The sequence below is a fragment of the Daphnia pulex genome, chromosome 9, assembly GCF_021134715.1.
Source record: "Daphnia pulex isolate KAP4 chromosome 9, ASM2113471v1".
Taxonomy (NCBI): Eukaryota; Metazoa; Arthropoda; class Branchiopoda; order Diplostraca; family Daphniidae; genus Daphnia; species Daphnia pulex.
The window spans coordinates 6,919,501-6,946,472 of record NC_060025.1 but is presented as its reverse complement, the minus strand read 5'-3'; the positions used below and the strand labels follow the sequence as shown (position 1 = coordinate 6,946,472).

At 39.9% G+C, this 26,972-nt stretch overlaps 5 protein-coding genes and 1 long non-coding RNA gene across 8 annotated transcripts; 2 read left to right on the top strand and 4 right to left on the bottom strand.

Moving 5' to 3' along the window:
- Nucleotides 1–217: 217 nt before the first annotated feature.
- Nucleotides 218–6,426, bottom strand: LOC124201885 (beta-1,3-glucosyltransferase-like). The gene is made up of 11 exons (XM_046598141.1): nt 6,270–6,426; nt 3,735–3,984; nt 3,361–3,592; nt 3,131–3,239; nt 2,670–2,806; nt 2,350–2,518; nt 2,124–2,259; nt 1,878–2,049; nt 1,674–1,786; nt 1,393–1,544; nt 218–1,302 (listed from the first exon to the last, which is right to left on the bottom strand). Exons 2-11 carry the CDS (start codon nt 3,751–3,753, stop codon nt 1,006–1,008), a joined length of 1,536 nt encoding a protein of 511 aa, XP_046454097.1. The 5' UTR covers nt 3,754–3,984; nt 6,270–6,426; the 3' UTR covers nt 218–1,005.
- A 180-nt stretch (nt 6,427–6,606) lies between these two features.
- LOC124201886 lies at nt 6,607–7,789 on the top strand. Its single transcript, XR_006877738.1, has 6 exons — nt 6,607–6,759; nt 6,831–6,923; nt 6,981–7,145; nt 7,209–7,311; nt 7,381–7,486; nt 7,562–7,789. It is a non-coding gene; the product is annotated as an uncharacterized LOC124201886 (long non-coding RNA).
- Nucleotides 7,790–12,239: 4,450 nt separating this feature from the next.
- Nucleotides 12,240–14,522, bottom strand: LOC124201835 (ethanolamine-phosphate phospho-lyase-like). Its single transcript, XM_046598075.1, has 8 exons — nt 14,233–14,522; nt 13,953–14,071; nt 13,646–13,880; nt 13,476–13,569; nt 13,181–13,389; nt 12,989–13,116; nt 12,829–12,926; nt 12,240–12,765 (listed from the first exon to the last, which is right to left on the bottom strand). Exons 1-8 carry the CDS (start codon nt 14,292–14,294, stop codon nt 12,370–12,372), a joined length of 1,341 nt encoding a protein of 446 aa, XP_046454031.1. The 5' UTR covers nt 14,295–14,522; the 3' UTR covers nt 12,240–12,369.
- A 145-nt stretch (nt 14,523–14,667) lies between these two features.
- On the bottom strand, nt 14,668–15,941 carry LOC124201836 (metallo-beta-lactamase domain-containing protein 1-like). The gene is made up of 5 exons (XM_046598076.1): nt 15,767–15,941; nt 15,487–15,699; nt 15,277–15,390; nt 15,017–15,209; nt 14,668–14,859 (listed from the first exon to the last, which is right to left on the bottom strand). The coding sequence occupies exons 1-5, from the start codon at nt 15,894–15,896 to the stop codon at nt 14,802–14,804; spliced, it is 708 nt and encodes a 235-aa protein (XP_046454032.1). The 5' UTR covers nt 15,897–15,941; the 3' UTR covers nt 14,668–14,801.
- Nucleotides 15,942–16,203: 262 nt separating this feature from the next.
- On the bottom strand, nt 16,204–16,889 carry LOC124201837 (chromatin accessibility complex protein 1-like). The gene is made up of 3 exons (XM_046598077.1): nt 16,639–16,889; nt 16,441–16,561; nt 16,204–16,379 (listed from the first exon to the last, which is right to left on the bottom strand). The coding sequence occupies exons 1-3, from the start codon at nt 16,771–16,773 to the stop codon at nt 16,303–16,305; spliced, it is 333 nt and encodes a 110-aa protein (XP_046454033.1). The 5' UTR covers nt 16,774–16,889; the 3' UTR covers nt 16,204–16,302.
- Nucleotides 16,890–17,106: 217 nt separating this feature from the next.
- LOC124203297 (mediator of RNA polymerase II transcription subunit 12-like) lies at nt 17,107–25,969 on the top strand. 3 transcript variants are annotated; one of them, XM_046600015.1, is made up of 23 exons: nt 17,107–17,358; nt 17,496–17,603; nt 17,689–17,880; nt 17,944–18,103; nt 18,167–18,378; nt 18,435–18,599; nt 18,670–18,939; nt 19,030–19,146; nt 19,218–19,321; nt 19,388–19,691; nt 19,753–20,130; nt 20,262–20,381; nt 20,497–20,950; nt 21,016–21,278; nt 21,341–21,808; nt 21,875–22,295; nt 22,364–22,794; nt 22,909–23,295; nt 23,402–23,702; nt 23,771–24,123; nt 24,184–24,639; nt 24,701–25,460; nt 25,519–25,969. In XM_046600015.1, exons 1-23 carry the CDS (start codon nt 17,269–17,271, stop codon nt 25,824–25,826), a joined length of 6,822 nt encoding a protein of 2,273 aa, XP_046455971.1. In that variant the 5' UTR covers nt 17,107–17,268; the 3' UTR covers nt 25,827–25,969. The 3 variants fall into 3 exon arrangements, with proteins under 3 accessions (XP_046455971.1, XP_046455970.1, XP_046455969.1); XM_046600014.1 differs by having other exon boundaries at nt 19,215–19,321; nt 25,522–25,969; XM_046600013.1 differs by having other exon boundaries at nt 19,215–19,321.
- The last annotated feature ends 1,003 nt before the right edge of the window (nt 25,970–26,972 follow it).

The window sequence follows — 26,972 nt, the reverse complement described above, 5'->3', positions numbered from 1 at the left end:
TTGTTCTCACCCGAGTGAATTTTCGTTTTTTTTTGTTTTGTTTTTCTGGCTTTCCCGGACGCTCCTGGACATGTCGTGCAATCAAAATTCACGAAAAGAAAAGAAAAACAACAACAAATAATAATAGCAATAAATAACCGAATTGAAATAAATCAAATGATAATAAAAAATCAAACGAGCTAAATTTCTTGGGAAGAAGAAAAGAAAAAGAAACACGTTTATTTTTAACTCGTTTTTTTATTAGCGTAAAATGAAGCAAGAGCAGTCAAGAGCTGAAAAATAAAATATATAAAGATATGGTTAAAACTGTAGCTGCTGCTGCTGGCCGTCTCGGTAAATTTCAGGTAAGAGCTTGCAACCGACCGGTGGTTATTGTTGTGTAATTTAACGTTGGCGTATATATACCATATAAAAATAGGTCGGAGTGTTTTAGGGAGTCTTTTCATGTTCTCTCAAAGAGTTAAAAGGACGAGGACATGCACACACACACACACACACAAACACACACAAATAAAATAAAAACATGGGCAGAGTGAACCTAAACCAGAAGTAGCAACATGTTGAAAGAAAAGAAAAGAAAGAAAAAGGCTCTAATGTGGTAAACTTGATCCGGCACGCGGCTAAAGATGCCGGGCCAACTATTAGCCCAAAAGTCAATTCACATCATCCGAGCGAGTTGCAACCTGAGCTTTTTTTTAAAAATTATTTCTCTCGTATGACGCAACAAGGCAAATTTGAATATTATTTACCCGCAAAAAAACCCCAGCACAATTGGCATTCAAAGCATTTTTAGTCTCTTAGCTGGTTTGGAAAACAAAATCCCACCCAAACATTTCTCTGATCTGAAGAATTAGTTTTGGCTTAGTTTTGGCAACAGAAAATACACAAGGTCAAGTCGAAAGAGATGCACCACTGTGAAAGACAAAATGACGTCATCCACCACCACCACCACCCCAAAAAAAGCTATTGCACGAAATCAAAAGGAGAGCGAGAAAGAGAGATATGTCACAATTCGTCAGGTATTCTCTCCTTCAAACCGGAATTCTTGGCGGTTTGAAAGAGTTGGGCTGCGGCTGCTGCTGCTGGCTGTTGCTTCACGTGGTGGCAGTTTCGTGACGGATCCATCACCGAACAGTCCGTCTGCTGATTGCCGGCTTCGTCCACAGGTGATTTGATCGACCAATCGTCCTCGTCGGCGAACCATTTTTCGTAGACTTGCAGCGGATCGATCATCCAATGCTTGTGGAATGAGACGACAAATTGAGTCTGCAGCAATTCCGGCGGGTAATCATCCGGTCTGGCCTGGATCAAAAAAATAACAAAACAAAAAACCTTTTAATGAAGGAAGAAAACAAAACAAAACAACTGGGCACGGCTTAAATGAATTCAAACCTGGTGGAATCCGGGAAAGTGCACGATGGAAATCCCTAGGGATTCACCGCACGCACCCAGCCACATATCGTCGGGAGTATCGGGTCCGGGACACCGGCATCGGCCGGCAATCAACTGAACGGCGGGTCGACTCAGCACCATGCCACCGCCACCTGCAGTCCGAATGAAATGGGGTCATAAACTACTACCTACTACTACACCACCACCACCAGTACTACATACACATTGGCAAGGAGCGGCTATCGGGTTTTTTGATATCCTATACGGTTAGACACACTTACCCGTGATGTAATCGTATCCGTAATTATGGCCACTGGCGTAGCCGTACCTTTGGCCGATAAGGAGAGGCTGCGACGGATCGTGGCAGCTCAGGAATTCCTGCAACTTTCGAACCCTATGAACGAACGAGCCAAATAGGCGATAAGGATCGACTAAATTAAAACAGGAACCATTTTCCTTTTTCTTACAAAGTTGGACCACCTTACCCTATTATGGAATCATCATCGGCTATGACATACCAGCCGGGACTGGTATCCAGCCCTGCCGCCGAGGTGGAGGCAATCCATTCATCCAGGTGGTCAATTATGGCCAACGTCTTCAAGCAGTGGCCGCTCTCCGCGTTGGGAACGCCCAGCGACACTGTCGGGATCCTCTCGTCTGTGTGTGCGTGTGATTCAAACATTCCTTTTAAGGTCGTGAATAATTCCACGGGAGTTTGTTTTTAATTCAACCTGCCACGTCGCTGTAGAAGACGAGTCGTTGAGCACGGCGGGCCCAGGTTCTCTGCACGACGGGCACCCGGTCGGCGTGGAACATTGACCAGGTCTTGACGGCGAAGAACAAATCGCCAGGATCTACGTCCGTCGCCTAAGTAAGTAAGTAAAGTTCGGGGTCGAATCCATTCCGTTAGTGGCGGGCAATTTCAAATTGTTTTAAAAGTGAACTTTTTGTTTTTACGCAGGGCTCAAAGGGCTGAATCCAAGTGGCACAGTTGGGAGCTGGGCGGAGGCACAAGGCCGGCGAGTGAGTCATATTGACACCGTCCATTAAGTAGACGGCCAGCTCGTGTTGAGCATCGATGGAGAAGTCCCTCGGCAGCTGTTGGCGAGTTATCCTGGATTGAACCCTGAAACGCCAGGGGGGAAATTAAGAAAAAATAAAAAAGAGTTATAATATAAAAGGATCGACGGCCGGAATTATATTTAAAAAAAAAAGAAGTTTGACGTCTTTGCTGAGCCTGACTGAGTCACATTCTAAAAATAAGAAATATCCTATACCTTTTGACAGTTGGCCAAGAGAGAATGATGCCGGCCTCAGCGAGCGGATATTTGAATGCTGACGGATCGTGATGAAACGCAAAATGGTGGACGATTGTCGGCTCCCTGTCGTACAATTGGCGACCGATGAACCATTCCTGATCAAAGCCAAAATCGAATAAGAAAAGCTGTTAAGCCGAATTTCATTATAAAAACGGGGGGAAACAACTGCACACGGAATCGATCCGTCGCCGGGGTTCAGCGGATGGGCGTAAACTAATGACATATTCCGGCGACGTGACGGAAGAAACGAAATAAAAAAGGCAATTTATTGAATTTATAATAAGTCAAAGAAGAAAGAAAAGAAATGGGAGTTTTTGCCGCTAGATTAGACTTATGGATCGATGGATCGGGACCAGTAATTGCCTTCATTTCTTTCTTTTTTGTTATTCAAGAACAGTGCACGCACAAGAACCAATTACTTTGTCGGGATCGAAGCCCTGCGTCAAATCGACCAATTCGGACCAATTGATTCGGGTAGACTCCTGCACGATAATTAACCAAGTCGCATTCGGATGCAGCTCCACTATCCTGGATGGGGAACAAAGAATTAAATTAATTTTTTCTTCTTTTTTTTTTTAGAAAAGTAGGAGAGATAAAATGCAAATGTTTCTTTAGACTGGTGAGAGACTAACACGTGGCTCGTCTTTACTTTGGAAAAAGAGGCAGAAGGGTCCACTCTCCTTTGACGTCCAAGTCACCGGGGATGACGTGAATAAACGGCTCGACAGCAGGGCCCGAGTCATCAAACTGGCGGGTGATTTCACGACGCAATTCCGACACGGGCGGTCCCGTCACTCCTCTCAATATCACCAGCACTATCTGATCGGCTCTGACAGCCTCCGCCACCGACCCGGACGCCAGCAAAAGACATAACAAGACACCTAAAGAAAATCAAAACGACACACATTTCCATTTCAAGACATTTAGAGAAAACCCAAACGGGAATAGAAACGACAAAAGATATATATGCACATACATGTACACATAGGGGGTGGTAGATTATGCGACACTATATTTACTAACCGAACCAGGTGTCCATCATTTCTTATACAGCCCCGTCTGGAATCCGATCAACTGTCGGCCCAACATCTACCAGGACTAACAGGCGATAGCGCTGGTACACATCTCGGCAGTCCAAATTTAATGTAGACACACTGCGGCAGGGATGAGGCACATGCGCTCTCCAGGGCGGAAAGATATACGTACACACAAGGAAGGGGAGGAGGCGATATAACGCGCAAGGAGAGACGATGCAAAACGGTGCGGAGCAAAACTTTGGATCGTGCAAAACAAAAGAAAAAACAAACAAAAGTAAATAAAAACAAAAAAACAAACTTGAATGATATCAAAGAAAAGACGCCATCAATCATGGCGCGCATCAGAGACGAGAGACGGGGGGATGTAACGTTACTTATATAGACGGAGGCTAAACAAACACGTCAAAAACTCTCGGCGAAAGCAGAAGAACATGGATCTAAATAAACCAATTATATAACTGGCGCACAGAGAGCGCGCCCTCATAGTGTGTCTTTCTGTCGAAAAACAAACTCGGGTGCACTTAATCTCCTCTCGCTCGCTTTCTCCCTCTTGAGATAACGGCGGAATTGGCGACGGAAATAAATGGTCTTGTTACACCGGCCATCCCCGAGAGCCTTGTAGAAAAAAAACGGCCAAATTGAATGAGAACAAGTCCATTCTCTTTCGAACCCCACTCTCTTTTGGGGCTGTCTGTCTATAAAATGCCTATACGTCCTGTCCGGCGGATGAAAACTAAAAAAACAAAAAGTCTAAATAAATAAACGAAAGCGCTGCGGTACCATACCGCTCTGCCGCGGGATTAAATATTTCAGCAACAATCCTGGCTAGTCTTTTGTCAAGATTGACCCCCAAGGAGCGAGTGACGGTTGGTCCGTTGACAATTGTCTACTGATGGACGGCTGAATCAGAGGACGGAAGGAAACGGGAAAACAACCAAATCTCTTCTCTCTCCTCCTACATCAATTCTGTTGCGCTCTTTTCGCTTTCATCTTCTTCTTCTTCTCCGATTCTTTTTTATTGATTTGACCACGACGCAGGAAGACCACCATCCACTCCATCAGAGCAGCAGACACGCGGACTCGCTGCAAGATGGATGGACGCGGGAGATGCGGGATATGGTCGCTTTGCTTTCCATTCTGTCACAAGAGCAACTGAGCAAGTTGCGAGTCCGCCTCGGCCATTAAAGCCAGCCTCGGCTCATGTCCACTGTATGACAAGACAGATGAATCCTTTTTTCTTTTTCTTCTTCCCCATTTCTCCAACTACATAGTCCCTCTATATGGCCACTTTCTTTTAACCATATATCTGAGGGGACGCCTTCTTTTCTTTCGCCTGATGGGCTGTTCCTCTTTGCTCCTCCGCAGAGTGAGAAGGATATGGCTATTTTTCTGAATCAAGTGTTGCCTCTAAAACAACAATTTATGTTCTCGCCGACGGCCGAGATAAACGCATCCGAACGGACCGAATTAAAAATGTTTACTGCTTCCTTCTTGAAAACGCAAAGCTTGCCCAATTCTCTCTACTTTGTTTAAATGAAACCCTTGAAATGTTATTTAAGGGAATAGAAAAGAGATTCAAGGAATGAACCCACTGTGAAGATAGACGGTGGATTTCTTTCGCTTTTGTACATCGTCAAAAGTATCGAATTTCCTTGTCATGCAGAGAAAGTGCAGAACAAATAAATAAAGCTCAGTTCACGAAGGTTGGCACATAATTGTGTGTTGCCACGGCGTTTGCACCATCACCTGAACGGGCGCGCGGTGTAAACTTCAGCATTTCATTTTCTAAACTCTCTGCTGTCAGAGATGGATTTCAACCGAGTCTCTCAACAGCGCTCGAAACAGCTCACAGGAATCTCAAACTTTTTGTTCGAAGGGAGATTGATCGAGTTTTCTCTAATAAGGGCTTGATGCACAGTCAACTGACTTTTCAAAGTAAAACTCTCTTGTTTGATTGTTAAACACGGTTAGTTGGCATCCTAGTCTCTATAGTCCCTCCGCAGATGTTCGTTCTATCGTATGAGACCCATCAGAGTCCTTCAGTTTGGACTTAAACTAGGACACCCATGGTTGGGTATACCATTTTCAAATTAAAAGGGAGGGGGGGGGACTTTTGATCAATAATTCACTGAAATAAATATGGTTAGTCATAACCTCATTGGTTTTCAGCTGTGCAACATGCAAAATAATAATCTCCCCAAAAAGGAAAGTTGTGACAACGAAAGGGAATTCTCAATCTGATGTTTGCAGGCAACATATAAATTATGGTAGTCGAATTATGTAAAACACAGTAGTGTTGTTAGCGAATGGATGCAAAAAATGTCACAAGTCAAATAAAGTTATTGACTGCACATACATTCCATAAAAAAAAGTTTCACTGGTTAAAATCCATTGAACAACGTACACGTCAGCTAACTACAATGAACTATGTAAATGAACTAACAGTGAAATATGTAGAAATGGGAAACTAATAAATACCAGACTAATTAATTTGATGAAAGTTGCATTACAAATGTCTTACCAGGTTCAGCAGGAATACAGGGGAAAAAGATTTGAACTTTATTGGTTGGAAAACTGTAGACAGTAAAATATGGAGATAAACAAATAGTTTTGACTGTTTTGTCAACAATCAACAAGAAGTGTGTCAAAGTGAAACAGCAGACGATAGTATTTGGTTTTCTGTCCGGCACCACTGAAATTTTTTATTAATTTCACAATTTTATTGTACAATGCATTATAATAAAATTATTATAAAATTGTTCTTTAAATAATACTAATAATTTTTAAAAATCTTGTGACATGTGATAAAGAAAGCAAAACCGGCAACCGGCTGTTTTATCTCGTGCTAGACGGCAACGTAGCACTAACGTAGCGTCATCTGTTCTTCACGATCGCAATTGAAATCTGAGGTGATTTTTCTTTCTCTCTACCGGATCGGCTCTACAATCTGGCGGTGGATTCATTTAAGCAATGTGGTTTATGGGAAAACTGTCGATTCATTCCTTCAATATGTAAATATATATCATTCAATATTCAAATTTTATTTGATGACAAATCTGATAAATTTCATTTTTCCTCGCAGGAACGAAGATTTTACTATTATGCCACGAGGTAACTTGGAAGCCATTCACCCTCGAGCTTTGTCTTCAAACATCATGAAATCCCTAATTGATGGGTAATATCAAAATGCGCTAGCTTTTATGAGTAAAACTAAAACAACTTTAAATTTCAGGAAATCGTTTGCTGCTGCGTTTGACTTGATGATGAAGCAACGCATAAATTTGAATCTTTTATACGATCATAATCCCAGAGCATTTCTGGAACATTGATCACAGTTTGTCGAGCAAGTTAGCTGCGTCGATGTTGCAAATCTCAACCTCCTTCTAGGAAAACTACAGTATTTACCTTTATTCAAATTCTATTTGATGAAGAACCAGATAAATTTCATTTTTCCTCTCAGGAACAAAGATTTTACTACAACAATGTACCAAAATCATTGTGAAGAGAAATCTGCGCCGAAGGATGAAGAAAAAGTCGACAGAATTTGTAATAAACTTAGAGAGGTATTGCAAACTTTTTACACTTATTAATTACGCATTGCATCACCATTAATTTTATTATTGATTTCTTAGGTTTTGTTTGAATCAGACAGCCAGAAATACCTTCTTCCAGTAGTAACTTCATACATCAAACAAGGAATGGTTGACACAGCCTTAAAGAGGGTCCAAGTCCTCGCGGGTAATTTTTAATGTTTTATTGAGTAGATTTTTATTCACACAGTTTTACTTCTAATGATACTATCGATTATTATAGAAGAATCATTGAAAGATCAGGCACTCAAACACATGGCTGTTTTGGTTGACGGAGACCAACTTTACAAAGAAGCATTGGCTACCTACAACTTACAATTAACTTTGATGGTAGCACATCGGAGCCAAAAGAAAACAGAACAGATCACCAGTTACATGAATTCTAATTTTATATATATGCATATTTATTGATAATTAAAAATTTTAAATAAAAATAATTTGTGTTGCTGTGTTGAGTCCAGTTTATACTGCTATGTTCAAAAATTTGTATTACGTAGACAAGTTTAGGACAAACTGCACGTAGAGAGACCAAAGTGGTTTAAAGTTTACAAATGAATTTTAGGACAAATTGTACGTAGAGTGACAAACATTCAAATGTTGACAATTCATTCCAGGTAGTAACGATGACCCTCTTGCATCAGAGTTCTGGTAGATATTCTGCACAACACAACTGGAAAAACTGCACGAAACACATCTGTGATCTGCGCCAAGTTGACGTAATTCATCGCAGAATTCACTTTGATTGGTTGGATTGGGTCTTCTTTCTTCGTTGAATCTTTTTCCTCTTTCAGATCACCTTTCTCCTTCAAATTAATCTGAAAAGAAAAAGATTGATTAGGTTTTGTCCAGTTTAGTTAAAAGTTAGGTTAGGTTAGGTTAGGTTAAGTTAGGTTAGGTTAGGTTCAAAAAAATTCATCAAGTTTGACAAGACTTTGTACTTGAGGGTATGTTGCTCCTTAGTAACGTCAATGAAGTAGACAAAACCTCCAACAAATATTTGCAGAATTAGGAAGATAAGGAGCAAACATGTAAGGGCCGTGTGGCATTCTTTGTCAAGTCTGGTCGCATGAGATTGAAAGCTATTTCCGGCATATCTCCAAACGCCTTAGCTACGTAGCCCATTACCATAGCATTTATGGGAATGTTTGCATCCACTGGTTTCTTGGTCTATATAGAAAATGAATATAATATAAATTGGTGTAAAATTTAACTTGCACGCACCTTTGTTGGTTTGTTAACGTGGCCCTGTTCGCCGGTGCTCTTGTGAACGAGCTTGAGCTGATCACAGATGTTGTGGATCTGGCGGCGTTCGGCTAAAGAGAAGGTATCCGGGAAGGTGAAGATATCTTCTTCTCCACCTACCCACTCCATCAGCAACTCCCGGAAGTCATCGATGTCGTCATCTGGTTCAGAGCCTGATGAATCATCAAGTTCAGGGTGGGCCTCTGGAATATGGAGGTGGTGGTCGCCTTCCGGGTATCCAACTTTGACACAGTCGTGAGCCATCTTGATAAAATCGACGAACGTTTTACCTGGCTCGCCAGCCAGCTTCCGTTTCAGCATAAAAGTAGCCAGGTAACCGTACATGTGTCGTTTTGGTCGTCCTCCCTTAATAAAATCCCGTTTAGCGTGAGCCCACATACCTTCTACTGTATTCGTGTGCACGCCGGTAACTGGGTCTTTGTAAAATCGGGAGTGATTTACAGTTTGGTGTTCGTAGACTGTAATTAAAATATAGATAACAAAAAAAAAAAATATTTTAACCTCCCTTACTTCAACTTGCTGTAAGCCATCCAGCAATCTGATAAAATAAGCGTGTCGGGCAGAATAAAATGCTTAATGATAGGTTTCAGAGTGGACGCCTTCCGGTTTTTTACCGGAACTAAAAAACACCTATTGGACCCACGTTCCGCTCCCCCGAAAACCCAGACACCCTTCCTCATCTTTCCTCTGTTATATTTGCCTGCGAGAAAAAAAGTTTAAGTAGTTAACTTTAATGAAGGTCGAAGTTAAAGTGAAATAACTCACGTTTGCCAAACATCGATTCATCGATCTCGACAACAGAGCCAGGCCCGCCAATAGGCTCGGAAAGAACAAAACACATGATAACGGCTATTTCCCTACTCTTCCTGTTCCAATGAGCAATGGTTTCCCTGTTGTTAATTTGTAGATCTTCGATGATTTGATCAGGTGGTGTGCCGCGCCACCAAAAAAATGTACATGCAATCTAGATCGGCAAAGAAAAAACCGATTAGTAGGTATAATTTGCCATGAAACGTGATTAGACTTACTATTTCTACAAGATAAAGGCGAGATTGGGAAAACCAAGTTCCAGTCCGAACACTAAGGTTTTTTTTCACCTTCTCTTGTTTTTTTTTTGTTGACGTGCCCGCAATACCAATAACAACCGTCAGGGTAAGCCGATGACTGATGGAGTCGCATAGGGTGGCCACAATTAGAAACTGGGCATTTCCGTTCCCCAGGAAGAAACCCTTCGTCCATTAAAAACTTAACAAGCAAAATACCTGGAATAACAGACACACATAAGGATAATTCATGGCGAAACGTAGAGCCATATTACCTCGTAAACTAATATTCGTAACTAACTCGCACACTTTGAAAACTGTCCAACTCGATAAAAGATCTCTCCCGTGCGTTAATTTCTTGAACGCGTATTGCGACCGCGAAAATGTAGCTGTCAGGTCGTCCATAATGGTGTAATAAGAGCCATTTATGCAAAAATCATGTCTTTTTTAAGGCTCAAAAGAGGCAAAGGGTGCCAATTCTTTTGTTACCGTCAATGTTGCCATTGCCTCTATACAAGATTCCTTCGGTAATGTCCTTCGGGCATTTTTTAAACGCCGGGTAGAGGATCCTAACGAAAAAAAAAACATCTACATGTAATTTTTGTATTAACAATACTAAAAATGGAAAATTCTCTATTTGCTCGAACAACATCATTTTCCCAATCCCAAGAAGCAGCGTTGAGTTGACTATTTTACAGACTAGAAACACAGACATTTTTCAGGTCTGTACACTATTCATTATTACATTAGAAAATACACTATTTGGCAGAAAAAACAATTTATTTAATTATAACAGTTTATCAGACATCGAAACCATGAATGTTTATTTTTATAAAATTAAATAAAATTGTTGCGAAAATCAAAATTTATTTTTTCAAACTCGAGTAGGATGGCCAACTTTTAGTACTTTTCTTTGGCGCGTATTTGGCTGTTTTGACATGATTGGTTCCTCCTTCTTTGCAGAGTTAAGCCTGTTCCAGCTTTTCCTAAATTTATCTCTATTGTGCTTAGCGAACGAAAAGAGCAGCGCATAGTTGAAAAAGTTTTTCAGAACCAATCCGTTGATCATTATAATCCTTCCAAAATGTGGAAAGACAGTGCTGCATTTCTTGAGTGTCTTTCCGTAAGTTACTCAAAGCTTCATTTTGAGATAACAGTTTGGCCTGTAAATCAATGGATTCTGCCTCTGAACGCACTATTCCAATAAATTTTACGAGATTTGGGGAGTGGGTACCAAAACAGAAGCTCCCTCCCAAAGCAAACAAAGAATTTTTAAACTATCTCTCCAAATTTTTATTTATTTCAACAAATTATTATTTAATCATTTAACAATTAAACACAAATATTAATGACAATTGGGGCCGAAAAGGTAAACAGTGGGGCCGAATTGGTAGGTCCTTTTCGGACAGGGCCGAAATGGTACGGGCCGAAATGGTAGGGTCCGAAATGCCATACATCCTTGTAGATTTAGTAAGATAAGCTTTCAAGTGAAAAAATTTGACGTGATAAACTTCGTTTCAAGCAATTGAAAATGTATGCCGAGGAGACGAAAAATGTTGCCAGCTTAATAATGTAAAGTCGGCTAGTTAAATTCAAATAAATTAACTGTCGCGTAGTTTTATTAGATATGTTAGATTAGATTATTAGATTAGAATAGTTAAATAATGGTGCTAGGTAAGAATGCGTATGAAGCGCTTTGCGGATTGCGACCGGTGCGCTTTTGGGGTTTTTAGGGTGAATAAATACTAAAATGAGAACATTAATTTTCGCGAATATTACTTTCGCTCTGCACCAACATAGACTAAAGATTTATACCTTCGCATGTGTTTCAAAGGCTTGGCAAACAAAGACAAAGACGTATTCGATCGTCAAAGTGTACCACACTCAAGCAATCTGTGGAAATTCTGAATACAAAATATCGCTATCAATTAATTACAGCTAGCAGATATGCCAAACAAAGTAAAGGCAGTCATTTTAAAGTCTCTTAAAGGCTCATATTTCAACTCTGTTGCAAATGGCATGTAAAATATCTGTAAGGGGTGTTGAATGTCTCCAATCAGTATTATAGTTCAGGTACGCAAGAAGGACGACATCGATCTTTTTATCCCCAACGAAGAAAAATGACGCTGCCAATATAAAAAAAAAAATCTATGTCCAATTACAATTTACCCAAAACATTAAGTTTTGTTAGTGGTTTATTTCTTTAAATTGTGGAATGCGAAATTGACGTCGTTGTAATTGTGTTTCCCAGTTTATTTGAATATTTGGAGGAAGTGTTGTTTTGTTCCAAAGCTGTGACTTTGTAAACAGAAAGACTATCGATGTTTTTATGGGAAAAGGCCATTCCCTCAAGGCAATCGATTTGTTTTATTGACAGGTGACATCGGGACGACACATCCTCTGTTTGGAGAAACAAATTGATGTGAAAAATTGGGGAATTTCGCTTGGATGGTTTACGTTTCATGGTTACCTTTCCATTTACTTATGTGGATCACGATTACAAAGATTTTTATTTTTGAAATTCAGCTGTTGAAAATAAATGCGTCTAATATGACGGGGATTAATTCTACAAAATCAGGAAAAAAAACAACGATAAACCAATCTATATTTATATTTTAACCACTACATAACAAATTTTAATTTGTAAGAAATAAAAAAAAATAGTATAGCCCGCTTCAAACAAGATTGCACAATTCTTTAATAATGATCTGGGTTGAAGTATTCGTTATTTTGCAGCACTGATTTCATCAAGTATCGAGTCTAGAGTTCTCAACAGGTGATCAGCATCGTCAAGAGAAAGAACCATCGGGGGTTTGAACTTCAGGACATTTCGATGCGGCCCATCAGCGCTGAAGAGAATAAACTCTTGCTTCAATCGACTTATAATGTGCTGGGCCTCGGCCGTGGCAGGCTCACGACTCGTACGATCCTTGACCAGATCGATTCCAATGAACATTCCAACTCCTCTGACATCACCGATAATGGAATGTTTCTCTTTCAATTTATTTAAGCCATCCAATAAGCGAGTTCCGACTGCAGTCGCGTTCTCGCGTAGATTTTCTTCCTCGATTATGTCTATAACTGCATTGCCGATAGCGCAACTCACAGGATTTCCACCATACTACAAAAGAAAAATGTAATAATTAGCACAAAAATCGAGGTTCGAAATGCGTGCTGTCGTAACTGTATTAAAGTACTCCATCCCAGTGGCAGCAAAGCTGTCCGCAATTTCCTTTGTGGTGATGACAGCTGCTATCGGATGTCCATTCCCCATGGGCTTGCCTGAAGTAAATACACTGTTGTTAACCGTCTGTAATGGCACAGGCTTTTAATTAACACAGTACCCATGGTGACAATATCCGGGACAACATCCTCTCCCTGCAATTGGAATGCCCACCAATGGGATCCAACTCTACCGAAACCAACTTGAACTTCATCGGCTATGCAGACACCTCCGGCATCCCTAACGCTCCTACCAAAAGATAAAGACCCAAAATAGATTCATAGCTGAAAAGTTTTAAACAATTATTTCATACTTGTATACTCGTCGTAGGTAATCGGGGGGCAAAATGATTTGACCTCCGCAACTTTGCAGGGATTCAGCAATAAAGCAACTTATTCCTTTACCATTAGCAGCAGATAGATCAACCAATTTTTGGACATCATCTGAGTACAACTGAACAAGTTCTTCAGCTGAATGTTTATCATTTCTGTATTTACCACCATAGACATCTGGCACTGGTGCCTATATTAGTAAAAATAATCAGACAAACAGCAGAGATGAGTGAAGAACTGAAACATTTCTGAAATATAATTTGATAACCAACTTACAACATGAACCCAATCAGGTTGTCCTTCACCTCCAGTATGGGCAAACTTATATGGACTAACATCAATCAAGGATATGACATGTCCATGGTAAGCACTGCCAATAATAAAAAAAAAATATTGGTAAGGTATTGGTGACTAAATGCTAGGAATGGATTAATAGGAGTACATACTGATCCAGCACAATGGCTTCTTTACGCTTTGTATGTGTTCTGGCAAGTCTTAGAGCTAGATCATTTGCTTCAGATCCAGAATTGACAAAAAAACAGACACTCAATGGAGGAGGTAATAGACTTGTCAACCTCTCAGCATACATGACTAGATTATCGTGCAGAAACCTAGAATTGGTGTTCAATGTTTTGAGTTGATTATATGCCACCTCAGCAATTTTGGGATGGCTATGTCCAACTATTAAATGTAAACACTTGTTAATAATAACAACTTTATTTCGAAAGGTGAAAATATATTCATCATATTCACCATGAGTTACATTGTTGATGCAGTCTAAATATTTCTCTCCTTTTTCATTGAACATATATTGCCCTTTAGCTGAAATAATTTTAAGTGGGTCAGCTTTGAAAAATAACTTGCATGATGGCCTACATTGTAAAAAAATAAAAAAATAAATCAGTTTTCTATATATCATTTACAGTGAACAAAAAGAAACACATGAAATTACACAAAACAAACAAAATACTGGTAAACAAAGTAGGCAGCATAAAAGATAAAAAAGTATGGTGTAATGAATCTGGGTTATTACGCGATGAACTTCTCTCGAAGTCGGATTGTTTCACTTTTAGATAATTTTTCGCTCGCGTCCATTGTAGAAAAATTTGCAAGGAAGTTCAACTTCAGAAAATAATCAAGAAGTTTGTTATTTAGATCTAACCTCTAACTCAACTACCAGCTGCTCGATTGTGAAATACTTAGAAAAACTTGTGAAACGAATATCAGCTGGGATAATGCGAATGTAAACATGGAAAAAAAAACCCGCTTGAATAATAATTCAGGCCCGCCCTAGGAGTCTGTTCAAATATGGCACTGCCTACGTGACTGGCTGAAGAACAAATATGAACCCACGTATGAGCTCTAGCGGTTGCGTGAAGCAACACAACCATTACGAATTAATGTAGCGGGAAATATATAAGTCGGATTAACCATTACGTATCAATGTTCTAATTCTAATTTCATCCAGTTTTTTTAGAAGTTTGGACAAATTCAAGTTTTAAATTCTTTCAATCTTGAATATTTTTGAATCTTTCAAATTTTTTGAATTTGAGTATTTACCTTTTCCGTATTTTTTCCACCCGAAGAACCGGAGCCAATAAATTAAACTCCTACTTCTACGTACTTCTGCGCCAGAGAGTAGCGATAGACATGAAGTTCACTTGAAATAGAAAATGCAAGACAAGTTTTAGGCCTTGGTACGTCGAAAAGTGTTACCAAATTCAAATTCTGATATTAATATCACAATCAAAACGGAAAAGCTACCTCTGTATAGTTTAAGAATCACTTTTAATAGGGATTTCAATCATTGGTTACACCTGCTCAAATTTTGTGACAATTTTTTCTTCATTCCATCAGTGACTTTAAAAATTGGACCATGGCCTGGGACAATGTAATCTGCAATATTTGCAATAACAGCTCGCGAATGTTCTTGCTGTTCAGGATTTACACTCCCGCAACTTCTCCATATCTCAGGTTGTTCAATGTCTTCTTCCCGTTCAAAAATATCACCTAATTAATAGACAAAATTGAAATAAAATGTCATTATTGATAACATATAGCTAGCAAGAAATTTTACCTGCAATGACTACTGTACCCATATCTTCAGTTTTAATAACAACACTGATATCATCTGCTGTGTGTCCAGGTGTAGGTATTACTGTAATACCCTCATCAATTTCAAATGGAAGACCTACAGCACATCATACATTTTGTATGTAAAAAAAATTAATGTTTGTTTGAAGCTAAAGTAATAAAGTACACAATTAAAGGAAACCACAGAATTTACCTTTATCAAAAGGATGTAAAAAATATTTGTCTTTAACAGAAATGCAATAGCCAACTATATGTTTAGCTTTCAGAAACAAATTGTTGTTGCCAGTGTGATCCGAATGACCATGAGTAGATATGACATAGTTGATGTCATCAGGGGTTAACCCATTCGCCTCTAAAGATAGTAAAATGAGATTGGTATCCCAAGGTGTCATTGTATCAACAATTACTGAAAAAATAATTTATTAACTGTTATCACGTTATTGCGAACATATTTGGATTGTGCTGTTTGTTACTATTTTTACTGCCGGTAACCAATACGCATGAGCAATTTGCACGGACGAAAGGAAGATTTTCGTCTTTTTCCTCAATTGTGGTAGAAGAATATCCAGTATGTATTACTGTAACACGGTTGGAGTTCGCCATCCTTTTAGAAATTAGAGTAGCCCTTCTAGTGTCAAAATGTCAAAAATCAAAATCAAATGTTTTGTTTTTTTAGACTGCTTTTTTCGCCATCTATGGGTGACACGCTGAACTTTGCCATTTTGCTTATTGCAGCAGCTGTGGTTTGAAAATAACGTACGCTAAATTGAGGGAGAAAAAAATACGGACACACCCGTTTAGGCTAACAAATGGTCACATAAAACCGCAATTAATTAATTACAACAGTACATTAACTGCAGTCTATTGAACCACCAAACTATCTTAGTTGATGTGAATCGTAAAGGAACAATGGGTTCAATCAATGTATTTGAAATTGAACTTTCCTTAGTGGAACACTTATAAATATGAGCAAGTAATGTTGAAGACAGAAATGAATTTGAATAAACACTCAAAACAAGTCACCATTTCCTTTTTCCTTCAGAATTTCTTGATATTCCTTGTATGTTATTTTCTTAGGAACCATATCTGAAAACACAATAATAATAATAAATTAAAATTTTACTAATACCATTTAGTAACACAGTACCTTTGAGAAACTGCATAGAATCACTTTTTTGAACAATGTCAGCTAGACCTTTGTAAGTAAGCTCATTTGACTTTTTGGTACTTTCATAAATCTCTTGGGCTAAATGTTCTACAAAAAACTCCTTAAAACATTGAAACATTTTAGATGAAGATGAGAAAAATAAGATGAAAAAATTATCTGGAAACAAACTAAAAATACCGTTGCTTTTGTTACAAAGTATAATGCGTCAGTGGATATGCTCTCAGTATCTGGGGAACTCTTCATAATCATTTTTACTCGTGCTTGTGGTAATATTATGGAGCCGTCTCCTAATTTCGGTTTAAAGGAAGACATTCTTAATTTAATTTCACTTGATTTAGTCCTTCACTTCAATCAATTCAGCAATTCCGCGCCACTACAATTTCTAACAAAATGCCAAAATAGAAATGTTCAAAATATAGTCTGCTGACTTTTACAGCACTGCCAAGATGTGATCAATGAAAATTGAAAATGCAAGGAGCATATTTTGTCATTAATTTGTTCATAATAAATTGATACCAATTGTATTAATAACTATTTCTAAATTCAGTTGCTAGACTACGATTAGTCCAAAATTCAAATACATTCATCTCCAATTATTCTTTATGTGTGCCGTAACAGCAAATTATAGAAATGCAACGTTGTAGCAAAGCCATCACACTGATATATCTGTCTGAACCATGGTCTGAAAATCGGAACTCTTGATAAGAATTTAGAAGTATTTGATTACTTGTGTACTTGTGTTGTGTAAACATTGATGTGTGGTAACAAATTTATACTTCTGCGTGGAAATTGATTTTAGAGCTAGTTATGGCTTGTTTATCAATGGAAAATCGTCCTCTTAAAAAATTGAGATTAGGACCGCCCGATGTTTACCCACAGGATCCCAAACAAAAAGAGGTAATATTTTGAATGTAGCTGCAGCTTTTTTATGAGCCCAAGTACGAAAATGCTAGTTGCCAAAAGGCAGTTTCATTTAAAAAAAAGGATAATTCTTTATGTTTTCCTTTCATTAACATTTGGAATACTATTTTTAGGATGAACTGACTCCTGTCAATGTGAAACAAGGATTTTCTCATACACCCAATCTTAATCAGTCTGAAGAGTATGGATCTGCTAAAAATCACAACTTTTCTTTATCAAAGGTAAACTACAATTTACTGTAATTAGTATGATGTTCATAGATTGTTCTAGGCTGACAACCATTTTATTATTCTTTCCTAATGTTAGGTCCAAACTTTTATTAATGGAGTGCTTACAAAAAAACAAGAAATCAACACATTGCCTGATACTGGCCGAAAACGCCAACTCATCAATCCCAAAGAAAATTTCCATAATGTTACTCCAAAGTCCAAGGCATTCATTGAGTCTTGGTTCAAAGACTTAGCAGGCAGCAAACCTTTGATGAATCTAGGAAAAAGAGTAATATTATACTCAGAATATCTTAAACAAATAAAAATACCAACTTTTGATTCCTTTTACAAGGTGCCAATATTCAACAAGAAGGAAGAAATATTTATCCAACTAAGTGAATATCAGGTTCCTATGTCTAGAGCAATATGGTTAATCAAGATGACATCTGCGTATTCAGTGGCTATTTCTGAAGCCAAAATGAAAAAGCGTCAAGTTCCAGATTCCTCTCAAGGTAGTTTCCAAGATTTAAATAATTTATTTTATCTGCAATTATAATCATTTTTTTGTTATATAGAGTGGACTAGTACATTGGTCCGGTTCATAAAGGAACAAATTGTGAAACTACAAGATTTCTATCAAAAATCCACAAATAGTGGAGGAACTTCTGCTGCATATGCTTCAAATGCTACTGCATATCATAATGGTAGCCCTTTGATGAGTGATGAACAGAAGCTTGCTCTTCGCCAATTTAATTATTGCCAGCAATTATGCAAAGTGATGTTTGAGGTATTGTGGAGATAAAATTTTATTTTTTCGTTTTTGCAATTTCATTTGTCTTTCAGGAGGGACTTCTTGAATGCCAAGATTTCTTACAATGGCAGTTGGACATGCTTGAAAAATGTAAAACTTGTGATGATGGTCTTCTCAAGTTTATTATTCCATTAATCTTGCAGTATGTAGATGAATTTACACAGTGTGAAATTCTGAGTCGAAAGCTTGTTTTTCAGGTAAGGTTGGATGACCAAGTTATATACAAATCTTGAAATAAATGTATTGTAATTGGTTTCGTTAAATCAGGTGTGTAGAAGAATTTCACCGCTTCTATCGAACGATCAAATCAGCGAAGGATCAGTTTCGTTAGATGTGGGAAATTGTGGGCAGCATAGGAGTGTTCTTCTTCAAATGTCTGCCATCATTCAAGCAGTCGTTCTTCATTGTCCGACGGCGTTAGTGTGGAACCATTCTGGAGAAGGAAAAATATCATCTCATTTGGTTGGATCCCCTTTAGATCATTTGCCTATTCCTCCGTCAGCATTACCTATGGCTCCTCGTTTTTCAAACGATCACGTAAGGACTTGTGACCTAAATTCTAGGATTACATTTTTCTTGTCACTATAACATGACAAACTTTAATCGTACTATATTCTTTTATTCTAGGTCCGTCAGATGCTTCGAGAAGCTGAGAATGCCATCAAACAGCGTAGTAAGGCTGCCGAATCACGATGGCCTTTAGATAAACTGATTCATCACTCCGAAATCAATTGTAGTGTTAAAGTAAGTCCAATTCTAGATATTGAAATAATTTTCATTTAAAATTTTAATGAGATGATTTCATCCAATAGCAGAAACAACAAAATCAGCCACAGACTGGGATTATAACAGCACGAGTGCTTCAGGCTCTCGAAGCATTGGATCTTCATAGTTTCGACCGTGTAGACTTGACCAACAGGTGAGACCACTTAATAGTCGTACCCTTACATCCTGTTTGTGACCTTTCAATCAATATTCATTTCAGTATCGATTCACTGTACGTCAAAATATTTCCGGCAATTGGGGGAAACAAAGGAAATGTTGATCCTGCAACTGTAGAGCAAATTGGCCAATTCGCCAAACAGGATGAACCGTTTGTTCGCCTGTTGTGTCAATGGGCAGTTAGTGATCAACGATATGGAGAACACCGCGCGATTGCAGCTGCTCTGCTTCTAGAAAAGAGACAAATGGATTTGGTGGCTTTAACAGAAAGTGATGCTGTTGGAGGCGAAGACAATGATACCGACGAAAATTTGGCTGCCGTTTCCGCCGTCCAACCCGTTTATCAGGTTTGCTTGATTGTTATTTTGGTTTTTCTTAATGTTTCTAAAATTAATGTTGATTTCTTAGGGATTTTTAATGAAATTTCTTGACTCCGAAGCACCAGTGCTCAATGAATCAAGTTCCGGGCACAACAATCGAACAGTTTTTGCGTCTTTGGTTCATTTATACTATGAACTCATCAAGCATGACGTGTTCTCTCATGACATGTACATGTGTACTTTGATTTCGCGAGGTGATCTTCTCTCAGTTACACCTGGCCATAGTGGAGCTACGGTTGCTCCGTCAAATTCGGGTCATTTTGCTGGCACTCCAAGCAGCGGAATGAGTAGTTTAACGGGATTCCAATGTATGAATGATTTACGCTGTGAAATGGATGACAGTAAAATAGACGACGATCTTGGGAAGTTGTTGCAACATATCAAAGAAGAACAACAAATTGTCATGGTTGGTATTTTTTCTTGTATTTATATTAGTGTAATCAAATTCCACTTTCGGCATTATTTACTAGCTATGATATTTAAAGAAGTATTTTTCAGAGGTTTTATTTGATGTTTGTTTTTATTACTTTCACTCAGGACACGCCTGATTCTCCCAAAGATGAAAGTCATAACACACTTGAAACTGGTCGAGGAGAGAAAGAGGGTAAACGTCAATCAAGACACCTCCTGTTTACCACTCATTTTCCTTTGCCTCAGGTAATATACATAATATTGATCTAAGAACTTGCACGAATATTCGAACTATATTTAAATTATTGATTACTTATTGGTTATTTGTGTATCCTAAAGTCGTCTTATCTTTTCTACTTAGGATGATAGTTTAATCCACGACTGCAATCAACGACACATTCTGCTGTACGGAGTTGGAAAAGCACGCGAAGAATCTCGCCATGCTGTTAAAAAAGTCTCAAAGGAAATGTGTCGCCTTTTTCACAAGAAGCTAGCGATTGATGTCCAAACGGAAGGGACTAATCTAGCTGGAGGAGTCGGAGCCTTTGTAGGTTCTTCGAAATCCCGAAAACACTCGTCGCGCCTCGAGTTCAATTTTGAATTGAGCATGCAACGCTTTCTATCGTTATCTTACTTTGATCGTCATGCCGTAGCTGCCCAAGCAGCCTCAACTTGTATGGAAATGATCAATAGCTTCACCGTTGGAGGAGCAGCGTATTTGCCTATTTTGGAACACATTTCTTTTCTCTTCGATCTCTTCGAAGTTTCGCTAAGTATAAGTGGACTCATAGATCTATGTCTACAGCTCCTTAAAGGTAAAAGCTAAGAGTCTTCCAAGATATAAGGATAAAGCTAACGGTTCTATTTGTTTATCCATTAGAACTTCCTGAAGTTGAGCTCCTGCTGTCTCAAAGGAACTCGGTTCTTAGTCGTAACTACCTAACCAACGTAGGACTGTATATCGTTGGCGTACTTCGCCGTTTTCACTGCTGTCTACTACTCTCACCCGAGTCGACTGCTGCTGCGTTTGAATCGCTATGCCGGATTGTCAAGCACGTTACGAATCCTGCCGATTGCAGTTCGGCGGAACGCTGCATTTTAGCGTATTTGTACGACTTGTACAGTTGCTGCTCATTCCTTAAGGTAACCTTTTAGAAAGGACCATTTGTTGTGAATGAATTCTATAAATCTTTTGTCGTCATTAGGCCAAAAACGGTCAATTGGATTCATCTCTAACGAGTTCAAACTCATCTTCTAGTCGCGGCAGTAGTGGTGTGGCTATGAATACCGGAAGTGAAGTGTTTGCATTCTCTAACGCGTACCCTAAAATTAAACAAACCATATTTGCCCCTGTCGTATCACTACCGAAATCCGTGCATCCATTGAACCGGGATTTTCTCCAGGACTACATAACTAGTCCACGCCGAAAGCCCGAGCCACACATTTTGCGTCAACTGTCGGACTCTGCACAATTGCGTTATAGCTTCGTCTTCAACGTTGTAGTAGCTGTGTGCAATGAAGCTGACAATGATAAGCTAAATGATATTGCACTTCTCTGTGCCGAATTGACCGCCGGATGTTCGGCACTGTCCGCCGAGTGGTTAGGAGTGTTGACATCTCTCTGCTATTCGGCCACGGCTTACATAGATGTCTCAACACAGGTAGATGTTCAGGTAAGATTACAACACTTAATAATACAAATTTATATATATCGTATTAATGTTTTCTATTTGTGACAGGATAATTCCATCCACCACAATTTAGCTGTACTGTTTTCGGTACTTTTAGCGCGTCATTGCTTTGGGCTTCAGGATTTTTTGCTATATGTTGGAGTTCCTTCGTTGGTTAAAATATGGAACGAAGGGGGCCGTTCCGATACCGATCCGGAAGCCGAAGCTGGTGCGCGTTTGACTTGCCACCTCGTGTTGAGACTGTTTAAGACGTCGGATGCTCCACATCCTGCGTGTTACAGCAATAGCAGCCACAGTGTGAATGCCTCCCCTCATCACACATTGCAACAAACCGCGCCTTCCTCTTTGGGTGTAAAACTAGCGTGTGATCGCCATCTCCTAGCGGCTACTCACAATAGCATTTCTGTCGGTCCTGTCTTAGCGGTACTCAAAGCAATTCTGGTGCTGGCAGATCGCGTTCCACCCGAAGGTAAATAAGTCAAAACGTTTAATTTAAAAGAAATTTATTGTATAAACTGTTTGAAATCTCTATCCAAGGTAAAAGTAGCCGGCTGACAGGCAGTGGAAGCAACATCAACAGCAGTAACAGGTTAGGTGTAGGTAACAGTTCGATGGCCAACGAAGTCAGCATCTCCCACATCTTGGGAACCTCTTGGAGCGGTGATTTAGACTTGGACTTTGGTTCGAGCAATTTTGGAGTCGGAGGCGGTCGTAACAGTTTTGGTGGGGCTACCGAGAACGTGCCATTGGCTTCCTACGCCAGATATGTTTTGAGGCAAATTTGCTCTCAGCCTTGGGTTCATCAACGTTGTTTGCAAAATCCTGAAGAATTGCTGAAACTGGATGGCCTTCTCGATAGCTGCTTAAGCTTACGTCAAGCTCAGCGTCTTCTCCAGATGATAAGCCGTCCCGATTCGGGTGCCAGTGTAGTTGAGGATATCAGTAACGAACACCAAGATTATCGACAGGTAATGTTTAAAATTCCACCGTTGATTAAATAGAGATATTTACTTATTATCTAGGAATCTAGAAATTAAATTTAAGGTATGATTGATAAAATTTATATTCTTTGATATTTACAGGTCGTTAACCGTGTTTTAGAGAGTCTCGATCAATGGCGGTTACGAGTTGCTTGGTTGGACCTGCAACTGCTTTGCCAGCAATTAACTTCAATAGGCAGTGGAGGGGCATCCTCTACTGACATGAATCAATTATTGGAGGCTATCGCTCGCGCTGTTCTTGACGTGTTTGAACTGTCTACAACACCAGGTGTAAAAGAGGAGCCAGATCAGAGCGGAGGATCCAGTTCTCTGAAAAAGCGAACCGAAGCGGCATCTGCTACCCCATCCTCTTCTGTTTCCGGTTCCGCCATCAAATCGCATCCGAGTCTGTCAATTTCGTTGATTGCTCCCTTAGTGTCGAAGCTTCCAGGAACTGTTCAAGGGCGAATTCTCAAAGTGGCAAGCCAAGTAAGGATTTCTGTTCTGCACTATAAAGAGACTTTATAAAGTGTCTTGTAATTGTCAGAAAACTTTAAATTAAATTTTTGGATTCTCTAACTTTTTGCAATTACAGGTACTTGAAAGCTGCAATTGGGGTCTAGTTTCCAAGGGAAAAGATAAAGAGCGCAACATTCCAAACCCCACACTAGCTTTTCGTTCCAAATCGTTGCTGTCTTACGAACCTTTGTTATCTCTGGTGATGACATGTCTTAAAGGACAAGACGAGCAACGCGAGATGTTTCTTTCTTCTCTTCATTCTCAATTGTCGCACTTCAATTTATTGCTCAAAGAGGATCGCCTCTATCAGGGTGAAGACATCCGAGCGCGACAGGCAATGCTAGAAGCATTGCAACTCCGTTTTAGTCTTGTTGGCGGTAAGACTACATTTCTAAGGATTTTTTCTTATTCTAAAAGTACATTTTTTTTTTACATTTATTTCTAGGTTTATTTGATTCTATTTTGCGTAATCCAATGGTAGCCATAGATTGGGCTATCCTGTTGACTCAGCTAGTGACTAACGGAGTAGTGGATGCATCCAATAATACCGAACTCTTTACGACATTGCAAGATATGTTGGCTACCTTACTGCACTCCACCCTAGTGACTGACGGCCAATCTGATCGTGGTGAAGACAGCCGTAAATACTACCCGATCCTGATTAAAAAATTGAAAAAAGAATTAGCTGAACGCAAAGGATCTCCATCCATTCAATGTATCAAACAACTTCTTCCCCTACCGAAGCTAACCAGTGAATTTGTGACGTGTGAACCTTATGGGACTCTAACCGATACCAAGGTAGGAATATCCAATATAAACATAAAATTCAGCTAATGATTATGATTGCGATACATTTAGGGAAACAAAATTAGCGGATTTGATAGCAATGACAAGAAACAAGGACACCGACTGTATGAAAAACAGCGAGTTTCTCCCTGGGAAATACTGGAAGGCCACAAAACAGCTGCTCCACTCTCTTGGGCTTGGTTTGGAGCTGTTCGTGTCGAGCGGAAACCACTTCGGCACCAAGAAGTCCAACGGCTGCTGCGTCATCATACACATGCCTTGCACAAACCTGCATCATACTATCTAGAACACCCAATCCTTCCGCCGGAAGAATTGGAACCTCCTGTAGTGGAAAAGATTGTCCCGAAAGAAGAAGTTTGCTTCAAAATGGAGATACCGTCTTCTGATCAATCACCTAGAGGAGTAACGAAACGTGGACAGAAAACGAACCAACGTCGACCGCGGGGCAGAAGAGGCGCTGCAGCTGCTGCAGCGGCGGCCGCCGCCGCTGCCACAGTTTCTCAACCGGTATTTTCATATTATTCATTTCTACATACGTTGGTTTCATTCACATATTTAATTGATGCAGACCGTTGGAGGAGGTTATCAGAGCCCAGTTGCATCCGGAATGTATCCACCTCAACCACCTCCTCAGTGGAATAATTACACAGCGCCAGCCCCACCAGCCTCTCAACAAGGAACAGTCCCAACACCGGCTGCATTTTTCCCGCAACAAACGATCGGTCCGAGATTCCCAAGCGAAAGACCGGGCACCCAATCACGCCAGGCGTTGAGCAATATGCTTAGACAGAGGCATACAAGTACTCAGTTCGTACCCGGCTCTGGGGCCAATCCTGCTGGTGCCAATCCTGCTGCTGTACCCTCGGCTCCGCCCACTGGAGCTGGAGGAGGAGCCATGCCCAACAATCCGCGAGTCGCACCAGGTCCAGTGGCTGGTGGTGGTGCAAACCAACAGCAATTTCCAAACATTTCGATGGTAGACAAACAGAGACAGCAGCAGTTCATGCGTCAGCAAATGCGACAGCAGCACACAGGAGGTAACGTCTTTGGACAGCAAGGACCGCAACAGGCACAGCCACAACAGCAGCAACAACAACAACAACAACAGCAGCAGCAGCAGCAACAACAACAGCAACAACAACAAGTGCAAATGGCTCCTGGTGGATTTTCAAACATACACACACCCATGAATCAGAATTTCGGCATGTTCCAAAGCGGAACACCTGGTATGCAACAACTCGTCAATCCCCAACAACAGCAGGCCCAATCACAACCCGCACAACAACAGCCACAGCAGCAAGGAATGATGGGGCAGCATTTTCCTCAAGGTTCCGTTTATATTTAATGTGTTCTCGGTTCGTTTTTATGAAATATTGTATCTTTCAGCAGCTGGAAATTTCCCCATGCAACAAACGCAGCCACAAGGGAATATGATCCTCATGCAACAGCAACATCAACAGCCCCAGGGGCGTGGAATGAACGCTACTCCCATGCGCCCGCCGTTTATGCAGAGCGCCGGGATGCAAATGAACGCGGCACAGCCAAACCAATTCGTTAGAGGAGCTATGCCTAATCAGCAGCAAGCTGTTCGGTTACAACACCAACAAATGGTGGCTATACAACAGCAACAACAAATGCAGCACAACATGGGGCAGCAGCAACAACATAATCAGCATTACCATCAGCCCTTTTAAATGAAAAAAAAGACCAGTATTAAAGGTCTAAAAATGAATTTATTTGAATATATTTGAATATATTCCACATGTAATTGCATAAACAACACGTTATCCTCGTCGGATAAGTATCTCTTTCTTAAATAAAAATTTTGTTTACTTTACACGCACAGCAGATATTCATGCAAATTCGCAATTTAACGCCAACATTGCCACCAGGTCGAGTCACCAACGTTCAAATAGGGCGCCTGCAGATAATCTCCGGAAAATAGCTCAGCAACATGGACGTTTGCGGAGGTACTTGAAAGTTATTTTCCCAAGTATGTATAAGGATCAGAAAGAAGCCCAAATGTAACACTAATCCCGAAAAACAATACCGCTGCAGTATGAAGTTACATTACGCAATCCCCATATCCAATTTAGCGAGTGTACAGCAACAAGAAAAAAAAGGCTTTGGTAAAATTCATTTCAGTTAAAAAGATTTCATTTTAAAAAAATGTGTTCTTCGAAACAACTAGCGCTTTTGTAGTGCACGAATGTGAAATCCGGTCGATATTCGACAATCACGCTCCATATCATGTTCATTTTGATTGTTTCTGTGGATTGCCAAAAATGAAGCTCGTCGGCTAATGTGGAAAATTATATTGATCCAAGGACGCGTGACGCAGAAGAACTCTATGAACAAAGGTAAAATAAACATGGGACTTGAAACCAGAGATAGTGTGGCGACGGCATTTGTATGGGCTCGTCTTTTCTTCGGCACATCAAATAAAAATGTTGCGATTGCTGTGGAAAATGTAGACACACTTTGGCTTTAGGCGGCGCATATTCTTGTTCCTGTGATCAAATAACATAAATTATCTACAGCAGTGCGTGCGTATTTTCTTGGTATGATGGAAGCTCTTCCTTATATTATCGATCGGGCAGGAAGCGTGATTGAGGACCCTATGCTTTAACAAGCCAGGTATTCGTCGTTTGGCATACCCGTAACGAAATTTAGTTCTGTTCGTTTTTTAAATATTTACATGTTTACCCTCCAAAAGTCGGAAGATTATTTGTTTTGACTCTTCCGATTGTTGTTTTTTTCTTTCTGGCAGCAAACATTGAACCAGATTACTTATTGGAACTCGCAGCGAAAGGAAACGAGCAATCGACGTTGTTTTTATC

Excerpts from the sequence above, each read along its gene's own strand:
- LOC124201835 (XM_046598075.1), bottom strand. The coding sequence starts at position 14,294 with ATGGACGCGAGCGAAAAATTATCTAAAAGTGAAACAATCCGACTTCGA. Across the intron at positions 13,881-13,952 it reads CATCAACAATGTAACTCATG|TTGGACATAGCCATCCCAAA; the intron begins GTGAATATGATG and ends TACATTTAATAG. Across the intron at positions 12,766-12,828 it reads GGATGGAGTACTTTAATACA|TATGGTGGAAATCCTGTGAG; the intron begins GTTACGACAGCA and ends TTTCTTTTGTAG.
- LOC124203297 (XM_046600013.1), top strand. The coding sequence starts at position 17,269 with ATGGCTTGTTTATCAATGGAAAATCGTCCTCTTAAAAAATTGAGATTA. Across the intron at positions 17,604-17,688 it reads ACAACTTTTCTTTATCAAAG|GTCCAAACTTTTATTAATGG; the intron begins GTAAACTACAAT and ends TCCTAATGTTAG. Across the intron at positions 20,131-20,261 it reads AAGAACAACAAATTGTCATG|GACACGCCTGATTCTCCCAA; the intron begins GTTGGTATTTTT and ends ACTTTCACTCAG.
- LOC124201837 (XM_046598077.1), bottom strand. The coding sequence starts at position 16,773 with ATGTCTTCCTTTAAACCGAAATTAGGAGACGGCTCCATAATATTACCA. Across the intron at positions 16,562-16,638 it reads ACTTTGTAACAAAAGCAACG|GAGTTTTTTGTAGAACATTT; the intron begins GTATTTTTAGTT and ends CAATGTTTTAAG. Across the intron at positions 16,380-16,440 it reads TTCTATGCAGTTTCTCAAAG|ATATGGTTCCTAAGAAAATA; the intron begins GTACTGTGTTAC and ends TTGTGTTTTCAG.
- LOC124201885 (XM_046598141.1), bottom strand. Across the intron at positions 3,240-3,360 it reads CTTCTGCCTCTTTTTCCAAA|GATAGTGGAGCTGCATCCGA; the intron begins GTAAAGACGAGC and ends TTCCCCATCCAG. Across the intron at positions 2,807-3,130 it reads AGGGCTTCGATCCCGACAAA|GAATGGTTCATCGGTCGCCA; the intron begins GTAATTGGTTCT and ends GGCTTTGATCAG.
- LOC124201836 (XM_046598076.1), bottom strand. The coding sequence starts at position 15,896 with ATGGCGAACTCCAACCGTGTTACAGTAATACATACTGGATATTCTTCT. Across the intron at positions 15,210-15,276 it reads GGGTACAGTAGTCATTGCAG|GTGATATTTTTGAACGGGAA; the intron begins GTAAAATTTCTT and ends TCTATTAATTAG. Across the intron at positions 14,860-15,016 it reads TTGTCACAAAATTTGAGCAG|TGAACTTCATGTCTATCGCT; the intron begins GTGTAACCAATG and ends TTCTATTTCAAG.